The sequence below is a fragment of the Cuculus canorus genome, chromosome 12 (assembly GCF_017976375.1).
Source record: "Cuculus canorus isolate bCucCan1 chromosome 12, bCucCan1.pri, whole genome shotgun sequence".
In the NCBI taxonomy this organism is placed as follows: Eukaryota; Metazoa; Chordata; class Aves; order Cuculiformes; family Cuculidae; genus Cuculus; species Cuculus canorus.
In genome coordinates this window covers 16,304,053-16,313,300 of record NC_071412.1, presented here as the reverse complement: position 1 = coordinate 16,313,300, position 9,248 = coordinate 16,304,053, and the positions used below count along the sequence as shown (strand labels likewise).

Genomic DNA, 9,248 nt, shown 5'->3' with positions numbered 1-9,248 from the left:
GGAGGTCAGGGTCCTTCTGTCACCCCGCAGGCAGGGGCCCCTGCAGAGGTGACACCAAGAGCACACTTACCGGTCTGATGAGCCCGTCAGGTCTCAGCCAGGGCCTGCACCTAAACCAGGATATTGTTTAAGTTGATTCTTAACCTTCTTTATAAGTTGAACCCAAGGCCACCGGCGGTGAAGGGCCACTCTGGGGCATTCGTTTTTATCTTAAATCCCTTTGACCCTTGAGGCCCCGGTGAGGGACCCCCTGTCCCCGTGGGACTGGCTGGTGTCCCCACATGGTGATGCCATCTCTGAAGGGCTGATCTCTTACTGCCACAGCCTCGCGTTGCCGGACCCCCTGAGCGGCCCCCGTCCCATCTGCCTCTGCCCGCGCCCTGGGCTGAGCCCCGGCAGCCTCCGTGGCCTCTCCAGCGTGGTCCCTGTTGGGTTTGGGCAGCCCTGTCAGCGCCAACGCTGTATCGGTGTGTAGCTGTTGGGATCAGCTTGGGCTGAAATAAAAGCACAGATCCTGGGAGGTTTTTCTTGTTTTGCCGCGGGGCTCGGGTGCAGCACCCATCCTTGCAGGGTCCCGACCCCACGGCGTGTCCCCATCTCCACGGTGTGGTCCCATCACTGAGGCGCAATCCCTTCTCTGGGGTGTGGGTCCTGCTCCACAGCACAAGCCCTTTGCCAGGGTGGGAGGGTGGTGCGATTCCCCCTCTGCAGCCCCATCCCTTTTGCAAAGTCCCAATAATTCCTTACAACCCCTTCCCCTCAGTCCCACCCCTTTCCCTCAATCCCGCCTCTCCCCTGTAACCCCATTTCGTCCCCATGATCCATCCCTTTCCCACAATCTCATCCGTTCCGTGCAGCCCCATCCCTTCCCTGCACTCCCAACTTTCCACCTCGATCCCATCTTCTCCCCATGTTCCCATCCCTTCCCGCCCTCCCCTCCCTACCCCCCAGGCTGTTTAACTACACCGACACAGATTCCTTTTCTCTTTTTTTTTTCCTGTGTTTTTTTGGGTTTGTTTTTTTTTTGCTTCGGTTTCTCATCGTTGATAAAAACGCCATCGCTGCCGACGCCAGGAGGGGCGGCCACCGGCCACGCCAGCCCCTGCAGCTCCTTCTCCATGCTGCCACGGGGTCGGGGACACCAGAGGATGGGACAGGGAGGGGACAAGGGGCCGCTAAACCTGCCTTAACGCTCTTGCTGCCCATGTACAGGCTGGAGCTACAGCTGTCGGCCCTGTCTCTGCCCTGCCAGGAGGCTCAAAACCTGCTCGTCCTTCCCCAGCCTCGCCCGGGGTCTTCGCTGGGCGCCCGGGGGTCCCTGCCCCCGCTCAGTTTGTGTACACCTGAGTCCCGATCACACGCATGATCTCCTTCTGGATTTTGGGGTCCTGAGTATTGATATTGGCGTCTCCCACTTGGCCATCTTCGTACCTGCAAGGAGAAGAGAGGGTGAAAGGGGGTGTCTGAGCGTGCCCTGTGGGGGATGGCACGGTGGGCGCAGCCTGGACTCACACAAAGAAGAAGCGTGTGCAGACGTGGTCCGAGACGGGGCAGACCCATATGTTGCCGTGTTTCTGCAGGTCCTTGGAGGTGATGACTGCCGGGGGAAGGGACTGTTGGATGTGGGAAAGGGCACGGCCGTCCTGGCCAGGTGCAGCCCATGGAGAAGACTGTCCCTTTCTTCCTCCTTCCCTCCCTCCCTCCCAGCTGGGAAAGCCAAGGGTGCCCAGCAGGATGCCCACCCACAGAATGAGGGATGTGGGTGCTGCCTGGCCCCTCCTCCACCCCCATCACATGTCCCCACACCTTCACAAAGCGCGATGCAGTTCAGGTTGCGGCTCTGAAGGAAGCGGGACTGGATGGAGCGGGTCTGCGGGGAGAGCAGTCAGCGTTACCCAACGCATCCAGGCTTAGTGCGCCTCATCCCCAGCACCCGTGGGTGCCATGTCTCCACCCTCATCCTCCCGTGGCATTCCCCATCCCGTCACCTGGGGGATGGTGTTCATCCGGTTGTACCTCTGCACCAGCTCATCCTTCGAAGGCATCCGGTGCTGCCCTTTCCCCATCCCTGCCAAGAAACGAAGCAGCAGCTGTCACTCCTGGGCAGGGAGAATACCTAGGGTGATGTGGGAACACATGCCACAGACAAGGATGGCCCCGCTGGATGCTAGGAACCCCCCCAAAGACTGAGTGCAGGGGCTTTTGGAGCCTAGAAGATGTTGGAGGTTTAATTCCCTGGTGCATCGGAAAGCTGTGACCTGGCTCAAATGAGGCTGGTGCGGGCGGGAAGGATGTGGGATGCTGCCCGCTCCCACAAGGCTCCTCTGGCCGTCTCAACACCGAGCATCCTTGGGCCCATGCAGGGAGTGAGATGGGAGCATAGGCAGGACTGGGCAGCACAGGCAGCCCCTTACCTGAGTATCCAAAGGAAATACTGGAGATGGGGCTCAAATAGATGCCCTTGCCATAGGCTGCTCCATGCAGCTTGCAGGAAAACACCAGGGTGAGTGCCGCGGGGTCACCCTGGCAGCGTGGGTGCGGTGGCGGAGGCAGCCTGGCCTCTGCAGGCAGCACGGCCCCAGCTGCCTGCCCTGCTCCTGCCTGCCTGCCTGCCCACGGCGGGGCTGCAGGGCACGGGCAGCGTTACCTGCAGTTTGGTGTAGGAAGCGTTGACCAGCCCATTGCGGAGGATGGAGTGCCAGTTCTCAATGTGAGAGCCACTGGAAAAAGCCAGCCCCACGTCAGCTCCCCTCACCCTGCCCCACACAGTGCCTGTTCTGGTGGTTCCCACCGTCCCCCAGTAACTCACTGGAAAGCGAAGGTGCTGCCATAGAGTTTCTTGGCAGTGCGGAACCGGGCTTCCTTGGCCGGAGGGCTGCTGAGCAGGAGGAACTGGTGGGAGGTGTGCATGAACTTCAGCTGCTACCAGCGGAAAAGGAAGAGCAAAGGCAGCGCCAGCAGGGAGGGAAGACAGATGGACAGAGATCAGGCACGGCAGCCCAGCCTCGTGCCCGTCCCCGTACTGGTGGTCCTGAGCTTGCTAGGAGAGCCAATGCCATCTCCTGTCTCCCATTCCCCATCCCACATCAAACATCCTTCATATCCCATATCCTGCCTCCCATGTCTCACAGACTGCAGACCCCACCTGAAAGGCTGCTTGTACATCCCGAATCCTTCATATCACCCACCCCATATCCCTACATCCTGCATCCCACATCCTCCCTCCATCCCACAGCCCACACCTTATGTCCTGCACCCCACACTCTACATGCCACGATCCATAGCCTATATCCCACACCCCACATTTCATGCGCTACATCCTGCATCGCATATCCTACATCCCACCTTTCATCTCCTATGTTTCATATTCCACATCCCACATCTCAATCCCATACCCTTCATCCCATATCCTATATCCCCCATTCCATATCCCATACCCCACACCCTCCTCATCCCACATCCCACGTTCCCACACCTTCCATCCCACAACCCCACCTGGAGCCTGGTCAGGCCCCTTACCCTGCTGAGAGGCAGCTTAACGATGTGGGATCTGTTGCTGGAGATTATCCTTGGGAAGAGGAGGAGGAAGGTCAGGGAAGGTGGTCCCATGCTCCTCTGGGAATGGGGCCAAGCCAGGAGCTGTGCTGGAACCCATCCCAAGGCCAGTGGATGGTAGCAACCCCCCAGAAGAAAGGGGCCACGAGGGGCAGAGGGGCTTGTGCCGGGGATGCCCAGCTGCTCCCATAACCCCTGTCCCAGCGGATGTGAGGCAGGAGGGATGTGGCACAGCAGGGAGGGACGGGGGGCATCGGGGATGGGGCTGGAGCCCCCTTGGCCTTACCACTGCAGGAGGGGATGGGCCAGAGGGTCCAGCTTGTCCATCTGCTTCTTGATCTCCAGATAGGACCCCTGGCAGAGGCAAGAGTGGGTGCCAGTGGGTCCCCCCCAGCACCCACCCAGCCGCGGGCACATGGACATCAGCACCAAAACACCATCCCTTGCAGTGGATCTCACACCAGGGGGCGCTCCCACAGGGCCAGAGGTGGTGGGGGGCCACCCCAGCTTACCTGGGTCATCTCCCGGATGGACATCACGCTGTCCAGGGCCTTCTGCAGCCGCTCGTAGTTCTTCTTCTACAGGTGGGGCAGGAGAGGAGGGGCCATCAGAAGAGTTCTCAGAGCTCCCTCAGTCCCATCACCCCCTAGCATGGGGGACCGTTGCCACCCTGGTGCTTACCTTGGGGTTGAAGGCAAGTGTTTTGGGATCATTAGGGTCCACCACGGAAGGATAAGGCTCAAATATGATGCTCTTGCGGGGCGACTCCAGGGCAGCGCGGCACATGGCTACCAGCAGGTCCACCACCTTAGGGACAGCGCGTGGGGTGAAGAGAGAGTACCCCAAGGTGACACTGTGGTCACCCACTGCATGCACTCCTACCTCGGCACCAGTGGCCACCTCCTCTGCCGCGCCGGACATGACGCCCAGGGTGTAGAAGGAGAAGACACAGAGCTCCCGGGTGCACACTGCTGGCTGCAGAGGGGACAGGAGCCACAGGGAGGCATGGAGACGGCGACAAGGGATCACAGCCTATGCTCACCTGCTGCCCATTCCCCAACCTTGAGCATGGAGCCGTTCTGGAAGACGTGCTGCTCATCGCACACCACACAGTACTCGTTGAGCGTTGGGATGCGCTGCTCAGCATACTTCATGATCTGAGCAAGAGGATCATAGAATTATAGAATCATAAAATAGTTTGGGTTGGAAGGGACCTTAAAGATCATCTGGTTTCACTCCCCCTGCCATGGGTAGGGACACCTCCCACTAGATCAGGCTGCCCAAGGGCCCATCCAACCTGGCCTTGAACACCTCCACAGATGGGGCAGAGGAAATTCTTATGGTGAGGAAATTCTTCCTAATGTCCAGTCTAAATCTGCTCCTCACTAGTTTATACCCATTGCCCCTAGTCAGCTCCCACCATGGCCACAGTGCTCAAGAGGATGCTCCAAGCAGCAGGAGGGGGCCAAGCAGGACACAGGGCAGTGAGAAGGATGCTCTGGATGGTGGGATGGGGTAAGTGGGATGTCGGGCAGCAGGAAGGATGTTCTGGGCAGCAGGATGGAGCTCAGCAGGATACGAAAGAGCAGGAAAGGCACTCTGAGTGGTGGGACGGCGCTAAGGACGCTCACCTGGACGAGGAAGCCATACTCCAGCGTAGGGATGTTCTTGCAGTGGCCGCCGACCTGCGACGGAGTCGGAGGGGAGCCAGCTGCGTTATCCCCTTTCCCCCATGCACCCCCACCTCCACGCGGCACCAGCAACCCTTAACACCCCGTCACAGCGGGAGCCCTGACGTGCCAACACCCTCCTGAAGAAGCAGCTGCAGCAGACATGTGGCACCAAGAGAGGGCCAAAGCCCATGGGACACCCTGGCCAGCATCCCAGCTTGCCCACCAGCACCCAAGGGTGCTAGGGACAAGGCATAGGGGAGAAACCCCACAGGGGCTCCCCCCAACCCAAGGGGGTCCCCACCACCCCACAACAAGCGATCTGACCCCGCAGCAGCTCCCAGGAATCCGGGAAAGGAAAGGAGAGGAAAGCAAAGCCCCGAGGCGGGGAGGCACCCACCAGGATGTTGAAGGGGGCGACACCTGCCTGGGTGCTGGCGGGGGGGTAGCCGAAAACCTCCACCTTAGGGTTCTTCACCGTACAGGAGACGGAGCGGTTCATTAGGCGGTTAACGCGAGCCTCTGGGATGCCCAATTTTCCCTTCAGCACTGAATCTTGGATGACAGGGAAGCTGGGAGACCTGTGGGCACAGAGTTCTGGTTTAGCATCATCCCCTACTCCACTGTCACCAGGTGCTGAATTCACCCTTTGGCTGGTTGTCAGGAGCAATCTCCATCTCCTCAGGCTCTGGTAGGGAACAGAAGTGTCCAAGTGGGGAAACTGAGGCACAGTGCCATGTCCCCAGCCACCCAGAGTGAGAAGACAGAGGGCTGGTCTCTTGGGGACACTACTAGGGTCTTACTTGGGGATGGGGGAGAAAATGCTGAGGCCAGCACGAAATTTCTTGATGGTGCCACTTGTCTTGAACCAACTGTGCCGCTTCTCCTGCTGGGTCTTCAGGAAATCGTTGCTGAGATGTTTCCATTGCTGGGATGTGAACATGCCCAGGATCCTGCCAGAGAGGTGTTGTGAGTGCTTGAGTGGGTGCTAAGCACCCATGGGTGCTTCAGTGCCTGCTGAGCATAGTGGTCCATGTCACTCAGCTCCTCTTCTTCCCCACCCAAAGCTGGTATTGAGCCCATCATGGGGTAGTGTGGCAGATAAAAGGTGACACCATGGGGACATGCGGAACCTGGCCATTTTTGGGGCAAAACGGTGATGCTGTGGGCCGCCCCACCCACCACCCTTAGGAGTCCACCACATTTCAGCTCTTACTTCTTCAGCTGCAGACCCAGCCCGAAGCCCTCCTTGTTGGATGGCTGGAAAACCTCGATGGACGGTTCTATGGGGAGAGGAGAACAAGCCATTGGTGCCACCGTGGTGCCTGTCCCAGGGGCACATGGGGACACCGTGTCCTGCCTGTCCCCACTCACCGGGGCCATCGAGGTACTGGGAGAGGGAGAAGCGCAGGCGCAGAACAATGGGCTCCGTCCGCAGCACCTTCCACGCTGTTGCCACCTCCTCCTGCCAAGGAAGAGCCACGATTCAGCACCGCTACCGTGACCCCCAGCTGGGGAGGGAAATCCAGAGACCCCTCCCAGTGGCGATACTGGTGGGGTGCCTGGGCACTCACATCGAGGAAGCTGATGTTCACGTGGAGGTCAATGTCCACATCATCGATGGTCCCATACTCCCTGTAAAGACACATGGTGCCATGGAGGGATGGGGTGAGGCTGGAACAGTGCTGGAACCCCTGCCTGGTCCCCACTGTGCCACCTGGCTCATGGGCAGCGACAGGCACGTGTGGCTCCCCATGTATCAAGCGTACGCATCCCTGAGACCAGAGTGGCACGGGGAGAGCGGCTGGATTGCGGATGGGTGGCCAGGATGGCACAGCCTGGTGCTCAGGGGATGGGCGGCTGGCTGTCCCAGGAAAAGTGTAGTCAAGCACCTCAGCGGTGGCACAACGGGGTGCCTGGGCTCCAGGGATGGCACTGCTGGGTGTCTGAGACAGCACAGCTGGGCAGCCAGGAATGTCACAGCCTAGTGTCCAGGAATGCTACAGCTGGGTGCACAAGGGTGGCACAGCTGTGTATGCAGGGATGGCGTGGTCAGGTCTCTGGACACGTACAGCCAGGTGCCGCAGTAATGCCACAGCCGGCTGCCCTGGCCATGGCACAGCTGAGTGTCCAGGATTGCCACGGCCGGCAGCACAGTAATGCCACAGCCAGGTGTCCTAGGAATGCCATGTTTCGGTGCCCTAGGGATGGCACAGCCAGGTGCCCAGGGATGCCACGGATGGGTGCCCTGGCGATGGCACGGTTGGGCGCGGGGCTGGCGGGCAGCGGGTGGACCCACCTGACAGCCACGGCATTCTCGCTGTAGATCTCCTTCACGGCCTCAATGTCGGCGTCCAGCTGCGGGTGACGGTACAGGTCGGCGGCACAGGTCCCCTGTGGCACAGCACCCATGGCACCATCAAACGCTGACACCCCACAGCCCCATGTAGGACTGGGCACAGGTTGGTGGTCCCTAAGCCCACCCTTGGCACCACAGGACGCAGCATGTGTGGCACTTACCTGGACGCCATAGAGGAACTCCTCAGACTCATTGTCCCCGTCAGAGTCATCATCCGTCCAGTACTGGCCCTTGAGGTCCTGGGGGGCAGAAGGTTGGGGGGCTGTGGATTAGGGGGGTAGCAGAGAGTTGGGGGGCACCAGGAATGGGAGGAGAGGGTTGGAGGAAGGAGGTCATGGAGAAGAGAGACGGAGGTTGAATTGGGGGGATGGGGGGAGAATGATATGGAGTAGGTTGGGAGGAAGAGTTTAGGGGCAGTGAAGTGGGGGGAAGCAGGCTGGGGGAAACAATTTGGGGAAACAATTTGGGGGGAGCAGTTTGAGGAGTAGGAGGATGTCAAAGCAAGTTCGGGGGAGCACGATAGGGGTCAATGACATGTGGGAGAGCAATGGGGGTGCAGTGATATGGGGTGCAGTGGGCTAGGAGAGCAGGTTGTGGGGGGAGCGCGCTGGGTGGAATGAGATGGGGTCAGTGGGATGGGGTGGAGTAGGCTGGGGGGCGCAGGATGGGGACAGCGGATGGAGGCAGAAGGATGGGGAGCAGAGGGGTGGGAGGCGGTGGGATGGGGCAGCAGGATGGGGGCAGAGGGATGGGGCAGAGGGATTGCAGGAGAGCGACGGGGACAGCGGGTGGGAGCAGCGGGACAGGGATGGGGCTGGTGGATGGAGGCAGCGGGATGAGAGCAGAGGGGCGGCAGAGAGATGGGGACAGCGGGACAGGGGGCAGAGGGATGCAGGCAGCGGGATGGGAACGGGGGATGGAGGCAGCAGGATGGGAGCAGAGCGGAGGCGAGGGATGGGGGGCAGAGGGATGGGGGGCAGAGGGATGGGGGGCAGAGGGATGCGGGCAGCGGGACGGGGCCGCGCACGGAGCCGCCGCGGCCGAGGGGTCCCGCGGTCCCGCCTCACCATGTCAGCGGCGGCCGCGCGGGCGGGACAGCGCCGCCATGCTGCCGGGCGGGCGGCACCGCGGCACGTCACGGGCTGCGCCGCCGTCACCGGGCAACGCCGTGACGTCACGCGCCGTCCCGGCATGGGGAGTTCGGGCTCCCCCGGGTCCCAGTAAGGGGCACTCAGCCGCGGCTCCCGGTGTCCCCGTATGGCGCATCCAGCCCGGGCTCCCGCTGTCCCCACGGTCCCAGTATGGGGCACGTGTCCCCACAGTGCCAGTATGGCGCTCATGTCCCCACAGTCCCAGAGTGTGGCACCCAGCCCGGGCTCCCGGTGTCCCCAAGGCCCCAGGACGGCGCCCAGCGCCTCCGGCAGGGGGTCCCCATGGATCCCAGCACGGGGTCCCTACCGGGGAGTCCCCGTGGCCCCACACCGTGTAGGGCGCCCACGGCCGGCCCGGGATCCCCAACGCCGCACTGCGTAGCGCCGCACCGGTCGTTCGGTGCTCAGCTCCCCCGGGACCCTCGGAAGCCACACGAGGCCGGTCCCGCCGCCCCTTTAAGGCGCCGCCACCTCCCCTTCGGCCGCCCGGGGGCGCGCGTGACATCGTCGCAC

The 9,248-nt window shown here is 61.5% G+C and overlaps 1 protein-coding gene across 8 annotated transcripts; it reads right to left on the bottom strand.

Moving 5' to 3' along the window:
- Positions 1-978: 978 nt before the first annotated feature.
- On the bottom strand, positions 979-8,792 carry PARP6 (poly(ADP-ribose) polymerase family member 6). 8 transcript variants are annotated; one of them, XM_054077346.1, is made up of 22 exons: positions 8,652-8,792; positions 7,746-7,823; positions 7,525-7,619; positions 6,800-6,860; positions 6,600-6,690; positions 6,442-6,508; positions 6,029-6,178; positions 5,626-5,806; positions 5,187-5,240; positions 4,617-4,712; positions 4,438-4,530; positions 4,237-4,362; positions 4,068-4,133; positions 3,842-3,909; positions 3,520-3,568; positions 2,810-2,922; positions 2,648-2,720; positions 2,415-2,484; positions 1,989-2,068; positions 1,807-1,870; positions 1,513-1,597; positions 979-1,431 (listed from the first exon to the last, which is right to left on the bottom strand). In XM_054077346.1, the coding sequence occupies exons 1-22, from the start codon at positions 8,775-8,777 to the stop codon at positions 1,329-1,331; spliced, it is 1,989 nt and encodes a 662-aa protein (XP_053933321.1). In that variant the 5' UTR covers positions 8,778-8,792; the 3' UTR covers positions 979-1,328. The 8 variants fall into 8 exon arrangements, 4 of the variants coding, with proteins under 4 accessions (XP_053933321.1, XP_053933322.1, XP_053933323.1 ...); XM_054077347.1 differs by having other exon boundaries at positions 2,810-2,919; XM_054077348.1 differs by having other exon boundaries at positions 5,653-5,806.
- Between the last annotated feature and the right edge of the window lie 456 nt (positions 8,793-9,248).

Coding starts and splice junctions, on each gene's coding strand:
- PARP6 (XM_054077346.1), bottom strand. CDS start 8,777: ATGCCGGGACGGCGCGTGACGTCACGGCGTTGCCCGGTGACGGCGGCG. Junction 6,509..6,599: donor CCAGTACCTCGATGGCCCCG/GTGAGTGGGGAC, acceptor CTCTCCCCATAG/AACCGTCCATCGAGGTTTTC. Junction 2,923..3,519: donor TTAAGCTGCCTCTCAGCAGG/GTAAGGGGCCTG, acceptor TTCCGCTGGTAG/CAGCTGAAGTTCATGCACAC.